At 38.5% G+C, this 19,793-nt stretch overlaps 2 protein-coding genes and 4 non-coding genes across 7 annotated transcripts; 5 read left to right on the forward strand and 1 right to left on the reverse strand.

Moving 5' to 3' along the window:
• Positions 1-939: 939 nt before the first annotated feature.
• Positions 940-1,054, forward strand: LOC135647806 (U5 spliceosomal RNA). Its single transcript, XR_010500503.1, has one exon. It is a non-coding gene; the product is annotated as a U5 spliceosomal RNA (small nuclear RNA).
• Positions 1,055-1,484: 430 nt separating this feature from the next.
• On the forward strand, positions 1,485-1,604 carry LOC135647803 (U5 spliceosomal RNA). Its single transcript, XR_010500500.1, has one exon. It is a non-coding gene; the product is annotated as a U5 spliceosomal RNA (small nuclear RNA).
• An 8,969-nt stretch (positions 1,605-10,573) lies between these two features.
• Positions 10,574-10,691, forward strand: LOC135647805 (U5 spliceosomal RNA). The gene has a single exon (XR_010500502.1). It is a non-coding gene; the product is annotated as a U5 spliceosomal RNA (small nuclear RNA).
• A 518-nt stretch (positions 10,692-11,209) lies between these two features.
• Positions 11,210-11,330, forward strand: LOC135647802 (U5 spliceosomal RNA). The gene has a single exon (XR_010500499.1). It is a non-coding gene; the product is annotated as a U5 spliceosomal RNA (small nuclear RNA).
• A 936-nt stretch (positions 11,331-12,266) lies between these two features.
• Positions 12,267-13,929, reverse strand: LOC103993132 (zinc finger protein ZAT5-like). Its single transcript, XM_009413087.3, has one exon. The coding sequence runs from the start codon at positions 13,270-13,272 to the stop codon at positions 12,418-12,420; it is 855 nt and encodes a 284-aa protein (XP_009411362.2). The 5' UTR covers positions 13,273-13,929; the 3' UTR covers positions 12,267-12,417.
• A 2,479-nt stretch (positions 13,930-16,408) lies between these two features.
• Positions 16,409-19,523, forward strand: LOC135644866 (E3 ubiquitin-protein ligase RZFP34-like). 2 transcript variants are annotated; one of them, XM_065162804.1, is made up of 13 exons: positions 16,409-16,532; positions 16,773-16,846; positions 16,941-17,028; positions 17,131-17,190; positions 17,658-17,690; positions 17,781-17,858; positions 18,011-18,054; positions 18,147-18,187; positions 18,286-18,368; positions 18,452-18,543; positions 18,626-18,695; positions 18,790-18,831; positions 18,902-19,523. In XM_065162804.1, exons 2-13 carry the CDS (start codon positions 16,821-16,823, stop codon positions 19,034-19,036), a joined length of 792 nt encoding a protein of 263 aa, XP_065018876.1. In that variant the 5' UTR covers positions 16,409-16,532; positions 16,773-16,820; the 3' UTR covers positions 19,037-19,523. The 2 variants fall into 2 exon arrangements, with proteins under 2 accessions (XP_065018876.1, XP_065018877.1); XM_065162805.1 differs by lacking the exon at positions 16,409-16,532 and adding an exon at positions 16,573-16,657.
• Positions 19,524-19,793: the final 270 nt, after the last annotated feature.

Genomic DNA, 19,793 nt, shown 5'->3' on the forward strand with positions numbered 1-19,793 from the left:
AGAGGCACATGGGAGGGAGTGATTCAATTGTGATTGATGATGACGAAGGGAAGGCTCCGTGATCGACGAACAAACAGTGTGCGAGCGATTGGGTTCAATCGCTCGGTGTACCGTCGAGCGCGGCCGTAGGAGGGACGGAAACAGCTCCCGCCGCTGCTCACCGCACTGCGGGCAAAAGCCTGTGCGTCTGACATAGTTTCATAGCGATGAAGCGTGGTGGAGAGGTGCTACTGCAGCAGCCAGTAGGGCTCGTGACGAGTTAAGTGACACTTTCTGGGCTGTGCTTTTCAAAGAAGACAAGAACACATTGCATGATCAGATTACTCCAAGAACGTAACTACAAGTGCTTTGATGCATTAACAGCACTGTCATTGTTCAGAAGTTCCAATCTAATAGCAGATACGCGGGTACCTGATCAGGAGTGGATCGCATCCAGAATGATAATTCTCACAGGTTTTTGTTGTTTCTTGTAGATTTGTAGCTCAAGCCTTGTGCTTTTCTACCTCTTGATCGTGCACTCTAATAGACAGAAACCACGACCAATTTGCGACTTCGAAGCCTCGCTCTCCAACCCACAGCAATTCTGAATTGGAGAGAAGTAGACACTAAACTGTAGAAAAACCTGTAATCCTTTCGATTCAGTATGATCATGAGTGACACGAGTATTCGGAGTAGAAAGATCTCCAATGACTTCGTGCATTGATTCATTGGCAACAAAAGCATAACGGAGCAATAAAGCGGAGTGAACAGAAGAAAACCAAACAGAAAAGGCGAAATTGATATTCGAGCAATAATGCATGAGATAAGTCGGTTGAGGAAGACGAGGGGAGAGGGAACAGTGGGACCGCTTGGGGCTGTAGTCCCACATCGCTTAAGCAAGCAGGTGGAAGGCTCAATGGTTGTATATAAACATGGGCTTCAGGACAGAAACAATAACGCAGCTGTGTGGTGAGCACAAAGCGAGCTATTCTTTCGCCTTTTACTAAAGAATACGTGTGCTCGTCACATAAAGCAGTGTACGCTAATTTTTGAAGGGTTCCTTTTCGGTTAAGATTTGAGCCCCAATAAGTCAATGTCAATCTTTTTGTACTCTCTTATGTTTAGTCAGATTAAGTGGCCAATTGGTTCGTTTCGGAATTCTTTGAACACCAACAAGACCAAATCGTGACAGTGAACCATTCAGCCACCAACCCCATCCAATGTGCGTCGGAGAGAGCGTATCGAATGGGGTTAGACATTGAAATTAGGTAAAACCACCAACAGTGACTTGCTACGTTGTACGAATACACAATGGGCAAACTTTGAGAGTCATACGGCGAAGGGAACTTCTAATTCGATGCTCAAATGATTAGTAGGTTGGGGAAGAGAGGGAAGTGGGAAAAGTGAGGCCGGCTCGGAGCTTTAGTCCCATATCGCTTAACCAAGCTGGTGCACGGGCCAATGGTGTGTCTATAACATGGGCTTCTTCCAGACGCAACTCACACAGCTGCGTGGTGAGCACAAAGCGAACTATTCTTTCGCCTTTTACTAAAGAATACCGTGTGCTCGCCACCTTAAGCAGCATACGCCAATTTTTGGAGGGTATCTCACTCTTTTTAGGGTGGGCCCCGTTAAGTCAAAGTCAAAACGTTTTATCCTCCTTGGGTTTCGAGTTGGATGAATGCTGGGATCTCTTTGTCTACTCTTAACGCATTTACGATTTTTAATTTTGGAATAAATTTTAATCGTCTATTTGATGTAGAATTAGAAGCGAATTCAATTGACTTTTATGCGATTATGAATGCAAAGTTTTCCTATATAAATATGAGATATTTTATCCAAGAAATTTATTTGCGTTTATGAAGCATAATCACTCACAAATAAAAGCATGCAAATATCTAAGTATCTCTAACATATGATATCTTTTGATGATAAAAGCATATTGACTTCTAACATGTCGTTTATAAACATCGGTGTCTCCAATGCACGACGAGTCCTTTGCAAACAAAAGCATTCTAAGCGTCTAACATGTCTTTCATGATAAAAAGCATCCTAGCATCCAATGCATCCTTTGTGAACATAAGTGTATCTAATATGATAAGTATATCTAACATGTGACACATCTGAAGTGTCTGTTGTGTCCCTCACAGATAATCCTTGACACACAAGAGATCTAAAAAATCTTTCACATACAGTAGTAGCTTGACCATTCAAGAAAGTGGCACCTTCCCAAAGATCAGGTTATTAATGTCTTCCAGGAAAGTTTCATTAAAAAATCTTTCATGATTTTTCCAGGAAAGTTTGGGCTTATGCTTTGAAGACCAAAGATCAGGTTATTAATGTCTTCAAAGATCTCATGCTAGGGTTGACAGGGAGACAGAAAGACAATTGAAATACATAAGATCAGATAATGGTGATGAGTATACATGATTATTTAATGATTATTACAGGTCATATGGGATCCAACATGAGATGACAGTTCCTGATACACCTCAGCATAATACATTTTTCATGAACAAAAACATCCAAAGTGTCTGATATGTCCTTTGCAAATGAAAATATTTCAACATCCAATGTGTTCTTTGTGGATATAAGTATCTTCGACACATGATCTATCCTTTACGAACAAAAGCATCCAAAACATTTGATGCTTCTTTCATGGACAAAAGTATTTGATGCATCACTTACAAATAAAAGCATGCTAATATCTAAGTATCCTTTGCGGGCATAAGCATCTCTAACACATGATGCATCTTTTGATGATGAAAGTATATTGACTTCCAACATGTCATTTATAAACATCGGTGTCTCCAATGCACGATGAGTCCTTTGCAAACAAAAGCATTCTAAACGTCTAATGTGTCCTTCATGGTCAAAAAACATCCTAACATCTAATACATCCTTTGTAAACATAAGTGTATCTAACATGTGACACATCTGAAGTGTCTATTGTGTCCCTCACAGAAAATCCTTGACACACAAGGGATCTAAAAAATCTTTCACATACAGTAGTAGCTTGACCATTCAAGAAAGTGGCACCTTCCCAACAGTATGCCATATCGATGAAGACCCAACCTTCTCTCGAAGTGGATATCTATGTGACACTATACTAAATTAGTTGAGACCTAACCTCTATCGCCCGAAATGAGCATGAGCATCTCGGTAACACCATGCCAAATTGACTGAACCAATCTTTTACACTCGATGTGGGCACTTCGATAGCCTTGTAGTAAATGAACTCGATGGAGTCAACAAGATGCATCAACACTTCGACATGCTCTGGACAGACAACAGCACGCATAAAAAAGATGCAAGGGTGATTTGGAATGATAATGCCGATAAAGAGCATCAGCATCTCAACATTGCAATACAACCACAAGAGCTTACGAGTCATGGTATTCCAGATCTCGATGAGATACAACACGACAACATCATCAAAGACCATCTGCATCAATTGAGCTTTAGAAAGTGAAGCACTATGTGGTTATGTCTGACCCACATCATCAACTACTTATATGCAAGCCACGTGTTGGGCTCGCATCACCAACTAGCCATTCACAAAGGTGTTGGGGACTTGGGGTGTTTGACCCATATCGTAGGTAGAGATGCCTGATCCACATAACCTGCCATCCATCGATGAGAGACAAAGCATGGCCAAGGAGTACTCCACAAGCTTGCAGTTGCAACGTTTCATGCCTCAACTTGTTCCACCACTTAGATACGGGCATCTTGACACCCTACAACAGATCGATGATGGGTTTCCATCGTCCAACATGGGCTAGATCGGGCAACGACGAGGATTTCTTGGCATCTTCACCTCAAATTAAGCGATAATGTGTTTTTTTAAAGTATAAAAACTATAACTATGTTATTATTATGTAAAAAAAATTAATATCAGAATAAAAATTAAATAACAATAGATCGAGATTGGGTTTACATATCATTCAAAAAATATTTATATGATATGCAAATGCATCATCATTTGATTCAAAAGTTATAACGACACCGATCTACAAAAAGAACTAAACTTACTATCTTCCTACTTTTTACCATTCAAAAAATCACTATAAGCGATATAATAAGAATTGATGGAGATTGAGAATAAATCTCGTATTGTATGTAATCTATAAGAGGTCATGTCTATCGATATATAAGAGCTAAGGATCTAGAATAAAGAAGTATGAGAGTCTCTCCCATCAATTTAATCTCATGAGGAATCCTGGACTTCCTTTTTATTATTTAATAATCATAATCAGAATCTAATCAGATTTATGATACATCTAACTTAATTAAATAGGACCTCATAATCTAACATTCTTCAACTTAGCACATTAATTGATAAAATATAAAAAAATTTAAAATTAAAATAAATAAAATAAAAGTTTATTTTAAAAATAAATTTACTTAGTTAGATTTTAAAAATTTTAAAATATATATTATACATGGCTATTAATTTTAAAACAAGTCAACAAGTTCAGTATAAACAATAATGCTTCATTAAATCCAACTAACTATACAAAGTCCCTTTTATGTCATTAATGTCATAGTCCCTTTTATGTATCATAATATTGATAATTTTTTCTAATATAGTTTATAATGGCCCCTATAATTTATATTGTTAAGACAATCTTATCATTACATTCAACTATAATATGCATAAATATAAATATAAACAGGATAGTAAAAATAAATAACTTTAATTTTAAAATAAAATATTAATAATAATATTCATTTAAATATGTATCGTCATATAATTTATAACTTATTCATAAGCTTTATTCTAAGAATATGCTTTTTAAATATTTTAGATTGTAAAACTTTAGCAAATGGATCAACAATAGTTTAGGTTCTCAATTAATAATTATTTTATCTGGATTCTTTCTCTAATCACCAAATACTTTATTTTGATATGCTCAGAACTACTATAGTACTTAATATTATAGAAAAGAAAACTATTACAATGTTATCATAAAATATCTTTAGCGACCTAATAATTGAGTCAACCACACCGAGCCTTAAGATAAAATTTTAAAACTATAAAGCTTGATTTATAACATCAAAGCATATTATAAATTCAGCTTTCATTATTGAAGATGCAATAAAGAATTGTTTTGTATTTTTTTCAAAAAATTGCCCCTCCAATTAACATGAATAAAAATTATGATGTGGACTTCCTACTATCATGATAATTTATAAAATCAATATCTAAATATCCTATTACTTTAAGTTGATTTGATCTTCTTTATTAAGCATTATAGTCTTTCATTCTCTATATATATTTCATCATTTTCTTTATATCTTTTCAATGTTACATTCTTGGATTGTTTTGATATCTACATATCATTCTTACTGCAAAACTGATATATGATTTTGTACAAGCTTGAGTATATAATCGACTTTCAACTGCACATGTAGAAAAATATCCTTCATTTGATTTATTTTCATGTCATTTTTTGTACACTAGTTTTGACTGTATATCAAATATCTTATATTTTTCTTATATAGTCCTAATAATCATTAAAATCTATACTTGAATATCTTAATAATAATAATATAAGCTATCTCATTCATATCAACGATATTAAAAATTACTATTACCAAGCAAAATATTATCCACATATAAGACTGATATAATAAACTTACTCCTATTGACTTTCCTATATATATATATATATATATATATATATATATATATATATATATATATATATATATATATATATATATATATATCAATAGTATTTTTTTAAATATGAAGAAAGTAATAGTGTTATAAAACTTTGTATATTATTGTTTAGAAGCTTATTTAAGACCATAAATACATTTTCCAAGTTTGCAAACCCAAATTTTCTTTCCATTTTCTACTAATCCTTTAAGTTGTTTAATGTAGATTTTCTCATTTGGATCTCGATTAAGAAATATTATTTTCATATTATATAGTGAAACTTATAATTATAATAAGCTACTAATGTTATAACGATCCTCAATAAGTCTCTTTTAAAAACTAAAGAAAATATCTCAATGTAATCGATAACTTCTTTTTGAGAAAAACCTTTGGTCAGAAATATAACTTTATCATTCGATATTATCCCTTAAGTCACATTTTATTTTCAAGTCCCATCACATTTTATTTTCAAGACTCATTTGCAACTTACTAGTTTATATTTATTAGATAATTTAATAAGTTACCAAACACCATTCTAATCCATCAATTTCAACTCTTCTTTTCAATGTTATAGTCTTAGGTTGTTTTGGTATCTACCCATCATTTTTACTACAAAACTAATATATTATTTTATACAAGCTTGAGTATATAATCGACTTCCAACTGCATGTGCAAAAAAATATCCTTCATTTGATTCATTTTTATGTCATTTTTTTACATTGGTTTTGATTGTATATCAAATATATCAAAGATTTGATCAATATATTCTTTCTTATATAATCATTAAAATCTATACTTGAATATCTTAATAGCAATAATATAAGCTATCTCATTCATATCAATGGTATTAAAAATTTCTAATGTGAAACATCTTATTTTTATGTAATAAACTAAAATTCCTATTACCAAGCAAAATATTATCTACATATAAGACTGATATAATAAACTTATTCCTATTGACTTTCATATATATATATATATATATATATATATATATATATATATATATATATATATATATATATATATCAATAGTATTTTTTAAATATGAAAAAAGTAATAGTATTATAAAACTTTGTATATTATTGTTTGGAAGCTTATTTAAGATCATAAATACATTTTCTAAGTTTACAAACCTAATTTTTCTTTCCATTTTCTATGAATCCTTTAAGTTGTTTAATTTAGATTATCTCATTTGGATCCCGATTAAGAAATATTATTGTATCATATCATCTTTCAGAATCATTATATTAGAATCATTTTTTATTCCTATATCATAATTTGATTCATGTAGATACATCACATAATCATAAAAAATTACATATCTTCCCCTTTGAAATCTTTTCAAAACTACAAGTTGTGATTGTTTTATAAGATCATTAGTAGTGACATCAACATCATGTGTGAATTTATTAATATTATTTTATTATTCACACTCAATATTTCATTCAGTGATTTGAGAAACAATAACATCTCGAATAGAAAATGATAAAAGAGTATCAAGTATATCCTCTATATCAAAATTAATTTTTAAAATTTTTTTACTCGCACTAATTTTATCATTTTCTAAGAATCTTATATTACTATATTCTACTATTCATGTACTATGATTAGGACAATATAATTTATAACTCTTTAATTTTTTTTAGATAACTAATAAAATACATAAAAATAGTTATTGGATTTAATTTTCTTTCATGTGAATTGAAGATTTATCTTTGTAGGATAATCCTAAATATGTAGATTTCTCAAATTAAATTTTTAATCATTTTATAATATAAATAGAATCGATGGAATTGATTTACTAGAAATCTTATTTAAGATATACATAACTATCCAAAGAGCTTCACCCCATATTGACTAAGGTATAGAATAATAATTTATTATACTTCTGACCATGTCCATAAGAGTGAGAACATATGAGATATTTCTATCATGATACCGAGAGTGGATGATTCTCTATTGACACCCAATTACCTTCGTAAGGTTGGCTATCATTCCTAATGACCGTTTGTACTAGATCCGGAACATCCAGATCTATAGGTTTGGTATCAAAAAATGAAGTACTCAAACAATGCATTCTTGGCGTTTGAAGTCTAAGGACTAAATACACAATTAGGATTACAGAATCGTTATCTGACGATGAAGTATTATTAACTATCCAATATTCCGTAAGTAGATCATTTAGTGAACTCACTCTCTAATAAGCACCTGCACTATATTCCTAGTATCTCCACACAAGTAGCTATGAGACCAACTATCTCCATCATATGAATGGGTATATAATATATCGGTCTATCCAGTTATCTTGATATCCCTCTCGAGTAACTTATGACCGGAAATATTTAAGGTTTATGTTTAAAGACGAATTGGTTTCATTATCATGATCTCATTATGATCCAATTCTCATTGCACAGATCTAAGGACATCATAATATATTCATCATCCAATATAAAGTGAAAAAATCTATAATAATAATAACAACAAAAATTATTCAGTATATTACAGGTATCATCACTCATATGATTGGCTAGCATGACACTTGTAACTAGTAATACCAAGATGGAGACCTACATGACACCCCTACCCTAGGTAGTTGGCATCACAGAGATCGTCAATGGGGAATTGAAGATGTGGTATGAGAGTCTAATGATGATGACACCAAGAATTACTAGTAGAAACTTGGATAAAGTTACACTAGAAACTTTTAAACTCAGGTACTAAAAGATAGTGATCAACTAATAAGGCACATCCACCCTTCATCATCCGAAGCGAATAGATAGACTAATCAACCAAGATACTCTACCTCCCAACATAAGTTTCTTAATAGTACTAATAGTTCGAGTAGTGTCATCTCTTGACTACTCAATATAACCTATCAAAGTGGTTTGGGTGATATCGTCTCCTCTATTGCCCAGTACATTCTTTTGAGGCTAAGCATCAAAGTGAACCTGATGTACCCTCCTTATGCTAAGCATTCAAATACGTTTGATCTATTCTTCTCGAGCTAAGTATCCAAATGCACCCGATATATTATTCTCGGGCTAAGCATTAAAATATTCTTGATATGCTCTTCTTAGGCTAAGCACCAAAATATGCTTGATATATCCTTCTCTAGCAAGACATAAGAGGTTGCTTGATGTGCCTTTTTCAGGCAAAGCTTCAAAAGTTGTCTGATGTGTCATTCTCAAGTAAAGCATCGAAGGTTGCTCGATACATTCTCTTCAGGTCAAGCATCAACAGTGGTCACTCGATACACTAGTTACCCATATGTTGAGCCAACATATGGCCACACTTCCGAACCTCTTCGAGAGAACTTTCAAAGTAAGTCTTAGGGAGAGACAAATAATAGAAAAAAATACTTACCTAATCATGGCTCGACATATAACAATATAGTCAACACGAGAAGGACAAGGCCCTAGTTAACAATTGAGCCACGTGAACATTAGCCTAATACAAATTATTATTTTTATTTTTTATTTATAAATTAACTTAAGTATCAAAGAGGTCATGAAACCCATCCAATTTTGGTCTTCATATAAATAAAGCATCAAGCGAGCCTCCAAACTCCATCAGTCACGTTAGAGGACTTTTTATGTACTTGGGTTTGAATCAAATCGGGTTGATTCGGATATCATATCTCTCATCACCATCTATTACACATAATGACCTGACTTGATCCGACCATTCCCACCATTTTCAACTTCCAGTATATCATTAGGTACGTACCATTTTGCAAGGATAATCAATCATTCTTTGCTTCTACACCATCTTTCTAACATTCCTACGTTCATATATTTCATTGATATATAATATACATATGTCTTTCCATATAATAATGTAATGCTTTGCCTCGATGATGTATGATCAGTTGCACTCGCCACCATTAACACAGATGTTTTCTCCGACTAAATTATAGATCCAATTTGGCGGTCTCATGTCGTTGAATGTCTCAATCGAAAGAATAAAATCAATATATATAAAGCCCAACATAAGTAAAAGACCAATGACGTGACACCATCTCTACGGTGACTTCGGCAGTTGGCAAACACCATGATCATTTAACTAAACGGAGCCACAAGGAAAGTGTTATCTATAATCTGAGCCACATCGAGGGTTATCTATAATCTTGTAAATTTCGTTAGAATTCAACAGGATGTCGATCGACGTGAACATGATTGATTGTGCCCAAAGGAGTTAACTGTTGTCTTTCTTACAAGATAGGAGGATGGTGGGTTGCATGAATGCATCGTTAGCTTTAGGCGAGATGGGTAGTATTGCATTGTAGAAGTCTATTGAGTATTTTCGAATAAGAGTTAAATCATGATAAGATGATGTTCTCATACCTATAAATAACCAAATCCCTTTCGTCAGAAAAAAGAAAAAAAACACTAATAAATAATGTAGAGATCAACAATTTTCATGAGTTTAGCTCTGTCATTGTCTGAAGCGAGTCGTTTAGGGGACGACATATAGTATTAGCTATATCTCATTACAAAATCAAATGACATTCACACCTTTGTTCGTCTAAGTTGACTACAATCCGCAGCCAGTCTGAATTGGAGAGAACTTATTATAAAAATGACCACCAATAGTGACTTGCTGTGTTGCAGAAGTAGACACTAAACTGTAGAAAAACCTGTAATCCTTTCGATTCAGTATGATCATGAGTGACACGAGTATTCGGAGTAGAAAGATCTCCAATGACTTCATGCATTGATTCATTGGCAACAAAAGCATAACGGAGCAATAAAGCGGAGTGAACAGAAGAAAACCAAACAGGAAAGGCGAAATTGATATTCGAGCAATAATGCATGAGATAAGTCGGTTGGGACCGCTTGGGGCTGTAGTCCCACATCGCTTAAGCAAGCAGGTGGAAGGCTCAATGGTTGTATATAAACATGGGCTTCAGGCCAGGAACAGTTACGCAGCTTCGTGGTGAGCACAGAGCGAGCTATTCTTTCGCCTTTTACTAAAGAATACCGTGTGCTTGCCACATAAAACAGTGTACGCTAATTTTTGAAGGGTTCCTTTTTGGTTAAGATTTGAGCCCCAATAAGTCAATGTCGATCTTTTTGTACTCTCTTATGTTTAGTCAGATTAAGTGGCCAATTGGTTCGTTTCGGAACTCTTTGAACACCAACAAGACCAAATCGTGACAGTGAACCATTCAGCCACCAACCCCATCCAATGTGCGTCGGAGAGAGCGTATCGAATGGGGTTAGACATTGAAATTAGGTAAAACCACCAACAGTGACTTGCTACGTTGTCGGAATACACAATGGGCAAACTTTGAGAGTCATACGGCGAAGGGAACTTCTAATCCTGACGATTTAATCTCATCATCGGCAAATAACAGAGCAACAAAGCGGAACGAATACAGAAATTTATACTCAACGCATGAGATTGTGATTCGATGCTCAAATGATTAGTAGGTTGGGGAAGAAGAGGGAAGTCGGAAAAGTGAGGCCGGCTCGGAGCTTTAGTCCCATATCGATTAACCAAGCTGGTGCACAGGCCAATGGTGTGTCTATAACATGGGCTTCTTCCAGACGCAACTCACGCAGCTGCGTGGTGAGCACAAAGCGAACTATTCTTTCGCCTTTTACTAAAGAATACCGTGTGCTCGCCACATTAAGCAGCATACGCCAATTTTTGGAGGGTATCCCACTCTTTTTAGGGTGGGCCCCGTTAAGTCAAAGTCAAAACGTTTTATCCTCCTTGCGTTTCCAGTTGGATGAAAACTGGGTTCTCTTTGTCTACTCTCAACACATTTACCATTTTTAATTTTGGAATAAATTTTAATCGTCTATTTGATGTAGAATTAGAAGCGAATTCAATTGACTTTTATGCGATTATGAATGCAAAGTTTTCCTATATAAATATATGAGATATTCTATCCAAGAAATTTATTTGCGTTTATGAAGCATAATCATATTTATTTTTGTTTCTTTATTGCTGTCACTAAAAGTAAACGCAAAGGGCAACATATAGCGCCCGACGATTTCCAACGGGTGCAGTCGCAGCTGTTCCGTATCTGCCAAGAAAACCTAATAGATTAGTGTTCGCCTTTGGTGAGAGTGCGAAGCACACAAAAGCTTTACGCCGCCACAACTGGTTGCTTAGCTGCACTTTTGGTGCCACCACTCGAAGGACCTTTCGAGATAAACTAGAGGGCAGTGCACACTATTATAGCTGTCGATCATAGGTGTAGATGGATTATGAACGGCAGCAGCCCAACCGACCATGTTCCATTGTCAAACACCTCCTCCCCCTCGCCATCTAAACCTGGAAGACACAGCTCATTCATTTCTGGCTTGATCAACTCAGCTCCTGGGTGCAGTTCTTGGACTTTCTGGAACGAAAGCAGTGTGTGACACATTGGCCTGGCCTCACTGGTTATCTAACTCACGTCTGCCCTCGGCATCTCTCGACAGGGATTAATTGTCTTACAAACGAGACAAGCTCAAGGTAGGGTGAACTACTCAGCGACTCTTCGAAAGGGAGAGAAGAAAACAAGAGACTGTTCACCTTTACGTCACCGCAATGTCATCAATCTCTCAATCCACAGATGTCAAGCATATCTCTTCTTAATTAGTGCCATGTACATCAAAGAAAAGAATTCAGAGAACCATTAATCGGTATGAAGTCGTGAAGAAACAAGGATGAATTGTTCACAGAAGCCACAACAACCCAAATTGTAATCAGTCAAAAGTAAAGAAAGAATTGTGATAATGGACATATTTTGCCTTTCGTTGGTCAACGCGGTGGCGTTAGTAATGGCAGTCGACCACCAAGGCCGATGCCGACGCCCGGAAGATGAGCGGGCGCTTGCTGGCCAATGAGAGCGTCGGCGAAGGCGGCCTCTGGAGCCCGTCGTCTGCGGGAGCGGGGAGGTTCAGATCCAACGAAAGAAAGCTCTTGTCCTTCTTGGCTTCTTGGCTGTCTGCGGCGCCCAGCGGCTTGTGCCGCCTCATGTGGCCTCCGAGCGCCTGACCGGAGCTGAACTCTGATCCGCATATCGAGCACTCGTGGACCTTCGGCTTCGTGTTCGTCTGCCCACTGCCCGCGATCGACTTTGAGAAGGAATTCATACTGATTTGAAGGATATCGTCGCCGGCCGCCAGCTTCTTCTCCTCCGCGGTCGTCCCGGCGGCTAGCTTGGTCTTCCTGTGGCTGGTCCGATGTCCGCCGAGCGCCTGGAACGACGGGAAGCATTTATTGCATGTCTTGCACTCATACACGTAAATTCCAGCCTTGCCGTTGGTCGTCGTGGCCCCCTCCGCGAGTCTTCGGCTGGTAAACCTCTCGGACCCGCTGCCGCCGGCGACAACACCGCCGGCATCGACCTTCTGCTCTTCTAGATTGGGCCCGGCGTCCAACGTTCGGCCCTGGGCGAGAAGGATGAGACAGTTGGCCATGTCCTCCTCCTCCTCGGTGACGGTCCCAGAGGCGGCCTCGGCCGAGGAGGCCGATAGCGAGTCGGCGACAGCCATGGACAGCACAGGCGGCGGCTGTGTCCTCTGGCGCTTGGTGCGCTTGCCCTTAACTACTGCATGAACGAATTCATCATTGGATGCGCTGTCGCTGTTGTTGGAATAAGCCGTGGCTTCCTCCGGAGTTTCCATCTCCCTTAGAACGAGAGGAAGAGGTGGAGGAAACTAGAGAGAGTGAGTGGAGGTGCTAAAACAATAAGAAGGCTTATTGCAAGACCTATCTTTATGCATATATTTATACATCCACAGATGGGAGTCAAATGCCGCCCCTTGCTATTATTGTAAGAGGATAACCATGACTTGGCCTCACTTGCTCACATACATGGCCTTCAGCACTAAACATAGGGAAAATTAGGTGGACACAGGAGAGGTGTGGAGTGAAGGGAGGAACAATAGCAAAGGACAGAGGGGACGGACTGCACAACACCAACCAAAATGCCTAATCCTGGAGCTTGTTTGCTCTCCTTCTCACTTAGCTATGTTTTGTGGAGGAAGGAGTTGGCCGCACAAACTGTCACAGGGCCCAAGGATGGTGACATCGAGACTCGCAAAAGGTTGGCATGCACCATAAAAGTCATGGGGTGGAGGTCAGTAACAACGTGAGGAGGAAACGAGAACAACAAAGGAGATGATGGGGAGTACCTGACGATGCCCTCTGTGAAGAACCTACGCTCACACGGAAACTACGCTCCTCCTCCCTTTGCTTGCTCGCAGCTGAGTTCCAATTGGGCTTGCTTAGCTAAAAGCTTACCTTGTTTTAGTTTCCAGCCATCTAATATATCTGAGGTAAACAGCGCAAATACAATGGGCGATGCACGCCTCTCGAAGCCAACAGAGCTAACGATGATGGGGACTGGTAGCAGGTGGTTCCTGCAGCTGTTGGATTGCCTGCAGTGGTTGATCAACTAAAGGACCAATTAGCACTCTCAAAAGTATATCACAGTCTCAAATATCACATAGAATTAGTAGTTGACTCTTGATTTCTAGCAGAGATTTAAACTATTTATATGGAAGCCACGCATAAAGAAAAGCACCATAAGGTGTTGGTTAGTATTACTTGCCCCTCAACTGCACTCGAACACACACACACACACCCACGTCTCTCTCTTCCATGATTGGATCGGGAAGGAGGACTCCGTGACTTTAGAATAGCTTGCCACAGGATTCATGGCTTCAAACAACTGGACGGTTTGTTGGTAACGATGACGGACACATAATTTATATAGCTGGTTAGATGTGTGATGCATGTTCCTACTGTGAGGCGGAGGTGATGAGCAAAGCTAAGCAGATTAATGTTTTGTTCTTTGTGTGAGGCATGAAAGTTTCAGCAACATTATTTTGCCAGCAAAGACATCAGTTGATGGATCCCTCTCTCTCCTCTCCTCTCAACTTGCAACCAGTGATCTCACTCGATCCTCACCTAAGCGATATTTAATGACAGAGACTCTCCTGTACTGGTTGTTGGCAGACATCGCCCAATGTGGAAGATACTAAACTCTTACTAGCTTACTGTAATTAAGGGAGCAAGCATGCTATTATATCTTGGGTGAGATCCAGTTTGTAGCGTCATGCCGCTGCACTTTGTGGTGTGCGATCGACGTGCTCGGATGATCGATGTGGCATGTATTTTCCTGAACCCGATGTTATTATTGGAAACTATGCAGGTTTGGGTTGATAATTGTAATATCATAGAGAGATTGCATTCTAAATAGGTTAGATGTTTGCTGGTTTCGTTAGTAAAGATGTTGTTCGTCTTTGTTGGCATCAACCTGAGCAGCGAAGTCAACGACACCTCTCCCCTCTTTATTATAAGACCAGTTCCTAAGTTGATGGGTACCGATCACCACCTCTCTTGCATGATCACATGCGTTCTTCCCTCTCCTAATTATCCAACCTCGATGCTTCCCTTCCAAGAGAGCCAGAAGAGGCGTATAGTGGCCACAGGTGTTGCTATCTGTCTTGGACATTAAGCCGGTGGGTGTTTTTGTGCCAAAGACATGCATGTTATGACATCACAGTGTTTAAAATCCATACATACATATATCTCACTCGTTCATCAGAAATATAACTTGTGGTGAGATCCTAAATCATTGGGATAGATGTCTTGGAGTGGAAGTAAGGAGCAGGTAGCTTTGTTGAACTTAATTGTTCTCTACCACTTGGATCTGAAGATGAGTTCATTAGTGTCGGATGTCATGTGATGTATTAGAATGGACAAGTGGGGTCTGAACGCATCTTCCAAAGCCAAAGACCTCGTACCTACTCTCTCTCTCTCTCTCTCTCTCTCTATCTTTGTGTCACTTGTACATCCAACGTTTGAGGAAGCTTATTCTTTGGAGAATAGAAGCCGATAACAATGGGAGACACGAGCCTTTGGACTCGCCGATAAGTGAGCAGCGTCTTTGTGAGTACGTTGCTTTGTGATGCGTGAGAATTAGCCGAGGAGGGCGATTGGGCATACTTCGGCCGACCGGTTTACGGGTCACGAGAACAAAGCTGTTCGCGGCCCAATCCGTAGAAGACGGATAGTTGGGCCTCACTTGGCCCACGAAGATAGGATGATGGTGGACACGATTTCTGACGAAATTGCACTGATCGTGACGCACACTTGGGTGCTGGAGATCCATCCGTCAGTCACGAGCACCTGTTGCGCACAGGCTCGTCGACTTAACGGATCGGATCTACGTTAATAGTAGAAAAATCAAGTCGACATGCGATCATTCAGTCTCGGAAGCCATCCAAGGCATCTATGCGAAGCAACCGCTCCGACCGACGTCATCCTCGACGGATTACAATCAGGAGTTTGGGAATAAGGTGCTGACGATGTTACTAATCTGTGGACTCTTGGTGGCCCCCGCAACTTGGGATGAGGAGGCATCTTCCATCTCTCTCTCTCTCTCTCTCTGTCCCCACCACCCCATCACCTGCCCCTTTCAAAGCCCGTAATTTGACTTTGTTGCGCGTATATTCTAAAATAATTTTTTAAAGATATTTAAATTAATTCGTGTATTATTGTACGTCTATTGATGTAATAAAAATTTTAGATAATTTCTAATAAAAGATAATTACCGACTCGTTTGATCCTTTGAGATATGCTTTTGGGGGTTCAATCTTTTCGTCCGAACCAGGCCACGATTTCTGCTACGGGACACGGGGTGGCGGCCGCCTTCGCTACATCCGCCTGCACGTAACCAACGTGGCTCTGCCTCCCCCGTCATTATCCTCTCGCTCCTCGAGTCTCACCACGACCCACGCGCCCACCCGCCCACAGATATGTATCTTTTCTATGTAGCGTTTATATATCGTGCCACCTCCGAAATCAATGTCAACAGCTCTGTTCTCTTCCCTTTCTTAGTTCCTCCCCGATAGTATAGCTTCATTGCACCGGACTGGTAATTGTTCCCTACCTCGATTCTGTCTTTGCTTTCTTTACCTTCTCCTTTCCCCCGAAATGATCATAATAGAACCTCCCTTGCTCGTTTCTCTCTATCGTCAATTGATGGGCGTGGATTAATAGGTGACCGAAAAGAGGGAGCTGTAAACGAAATTTGCCATCTCGGATCTGTTTCGTGGGTCGAATCTCGTTTCTTCTGCTTCGGTTTCTGAGTCCTTTCTCTTTTTGTTTGTTTCAGGTTGTGACGCAAGTAAGGATAGCAATCTTTGAGCAATCGCGGAAAAAGATGGAATTGGGAGCCGGGCAGTACGGGTGGGTTTCTTTCGTCCCGATCCCTCTTCTTGGTTCTGAACAGGTAATGCCAGGTTCTGATTTGTGGCTGCAATGTCATTGTTTGGTGGAACAGCTGCTCGCACTACAGGAGGAGATGCAAGATTAGGGCGCCGTGCTGCGGCGAGGTGTTTGATTGCCGGCATTGCCACAATGACGCCAAAGTGAGCCTTCTTGATTTCCTGACCGATGCTCTTTCGGGGTATTACGAGATTTTATTAGGAACGACCCAAATAAAAGTCTCAGTTTTGATGGTTTTTGTGCAGAATTTGCTTAAGGTCGACCTGCGTGATCGGCATGAGATTCCTCGCCATCAAGTACAAAAGGTTGGAACTCTAATCGGTCTGTTGATTGTTTGCTTCTGGTTATCCTCTTCTTTTTTCACCTCTTTGATATCTCATTTCCTTTCTGAAAAATTTCGTTTGTGTGATGTTACTTCGTGGATGAGAGAGGAATTTTCTTTTGTTTTCATTTCACAGATGTTTTGGTTTTTTGTGTAGATTTTATGATTCAATTCTACTCTTTGTTTAGCTTAGATGAGAATTATAATAGTTAATGCTGAAATAATTTGAATGTTGGAGATTACCTGTGATGATGAAATGTGGATATTGTTGGCTTGTGGTTGTTTGTGGATAAGGTTGATACTTTTGTAGACTCCCCACATCCTTTTATGTCCCTCTCAACTTTCTTTACAATAGTTTTTCTTTTTTGTTTTCCCTAATATTCATCATTTTCTCATTGCTTAATATTCATCACTGATTGTTATTTTTCTTGGGTTTGCTGGATTTCTCAGGTTATATGCTCTCTGTGCAACACAGAACAAGATGTGAGTTCAAAATCTGAACCACTTTAATCTCATAGTTTATTTCTCAATATAATTCTGATGTGATCAGTTACTGAATTGGAGCTCTATCAGGTCCAACAATATTGCACAGAGTGCGGGGGTTGCATGGGAAAATACTTCTGTGCTAAGTGCAAGTTCTTTGATGACAATGTAAGTCTTGGAGTCTCAGTATGGCCTTTGGGAAAATTGTAGTGCGGTCTGTGTAGGAAATAAATGTAGACAGCATATTCTCTATCTCATCTTAACTTTGCGGCAAATTTTGTCTCTCTTGCTGCTTAAGAGATTTGCCCTTTTTGTGCCAGGTCTCTAAGAAGCAGTATCACTGTGATGGATGTGGCATCTGCAGGTTAGATTTGTTGAATGATGTTTGATGTCACCTACTTTGTTTTAGTATGAGACTCGGTTTTCTTACATCTGTTCACTTGTTTAAATGTACAGAACCGGGGGTGAGGAGAATTTTTTCCACTGTGATCGATGTGGTACACTTTTTTTTTTCCTCTGTGGTTTGGTATTGCTGATGCCTATTTCTTGATCGAGTAAATTGAAGTTATTTTTACACCTGGGATGAATGTTTCAGGTTGTTGTTATAGTAACTCGCTGATGGATTCACATCGGTGTGTTGAAAGAGCAATGCACCACAACTGTCCAGTTTGCTTCGAGGTAGACATGTTTGATCAATCAAATAAATTTGAACTGCAATACTGATTTGTTCGTGATCTGATATCATTGTTCCATTTGGCTAGTACCTGTTTGACTCAACGAAGGATATCAGCGTTCTGCCTTGCGGTCACACGATACATTTGGAGTGCGTGAAGGAGATGAGGCAGCATTCCCAGTAAGTGATCAGAAAAGGTCATTAGCTTCAGCAAACATAGAAGCTTTCATATAATCGATTTGAATGCTCTGCTGTGCTGTAGGTACTCCTGCCCTGTCTGCTCAAGATCAGTTTGTGATATGTCCAGTGTCTGGAAGAAGCTTGACCAAGAGGTATCCTATAATTTTCTGAAAACAATTGCTGATTTATTGGCTGCTTTTAATTTTTTTTTTCATATGCTTAATTCTGTCGCTCAAACATGTTCAGGTTGCTTCCATACCAATGCCGGAAATATATCATAACAAGATGGTAAGCCCTATATTAGTGTAGCAATGATATCATTTAGGTTTATGGTTTGACAAGATTGGTTCTTAATTAGGTCCCAATACTCTGCAATGACTGTGGAAAGAAGTCTAGTGTCCGATATCATGTCCTGGCTCACAAGTGTCCAGGCTGCAGCTCTTACAATACCAGACAAACAAGAGATGGTCCGTCCACATGTGTAACAGTCTGAGGGTGTCACTCGATGATGGTGATTCATGGTCAGAGAACTTCTCAGAGATGAACTCACCTCTGCTCTGCACGATAAGGTTTGGCACGAGGGAAAGGTTGGCACGGCAGATCAGTGTACATATTCTTCTGTGTTTGTACGTCTTCCTTCAGTCATCAGATGCTGAGGAATAAAAGGTTATCTGTCGATGTATCAAGTAAGCTCTCCCGGCGACTAATTTCTATGGTGAATTAGTTTGTTGTAGCTCTTTTGCGATCAGTTCGGGGCCGTAATATAAGCTGCTTCTCTATCTTGATAGACATGATGCCTTTTGTTGTATCTGTTGCTTAGGCTGTGAGACTGTATCCGTAGTGCATTATTCCATGTGGAAGGGTGTTGTACACCATGTGCACAAGATGGTGAAACTGGCATTCCATCTCTTCCCATAATAATTTCACATGACTCTCATAAAGGTTAGATTTTCTCTGGAATATATGAGTGTTCTTTATTATGTTGTGGTGCAAATTCATTTTTATACCCATTTGTCTGCGTCAAAATGTTGCCCAGTGATGAAAATGAGATTTGAACTTATGACTTTATGCTAGTATGTCAAAGTTTTTATCGATCAAGCTACCTGATACCTTCGTAATAATATATGAGCTTATAATAAATTGCTAAACGGCCCATTATCTAACTTTTGAGCTTTAGGGTACAAGCCGATGTTGGCAACAATTCTAGCTCTCCAAGTAAAGCTTGTAAGTAATTTTGGACTCTCTCTTAA

This window comes from Musa acuminata, chromosome BXJ3-8, assembly GCF_036884655.1.
Source record: "Musa acuminata AAA Group cultivar baxijiao chromosome BXJ3-8, Cavendish_Baxijiao_AAA, whole genome shotgun sequence".
Lineage (NCBI taxonomy): Eukaryota > Viridiplantae > Streptophyta > Magnoliopsida > Zingiberales > Musaceae > Musa > Musa acuminata.

Coding starts and splice junctions, on each gene's coding strand:
- LOC103993132 (XM_009413087.3), bottom strand. CDS start 13,272: ATGGAAACTCCGGAGGAAGCCACGGCTTATTCCAACAACAGCGACAGC.
- LOC135644866 (XM_065162804.1), top strand. CDS start 16,821: ATGGAATTGGGAGCCGGGCAGTACGG. Junction 17,191..17,657: donor CTCGCCATCAAGTACAAAAG/GTTGGAACTCTA, acceptor TGGATTTCTCAG/GTTATATGCTCTCTGTGCAA. Junction 18,544..18,625: donor GAGATGAGGCAGCATTCCCA/GTAAGTGATCAG, acceptor GCTGTGCTGTAG/GTACTCCTGCCCTGTCTGCT.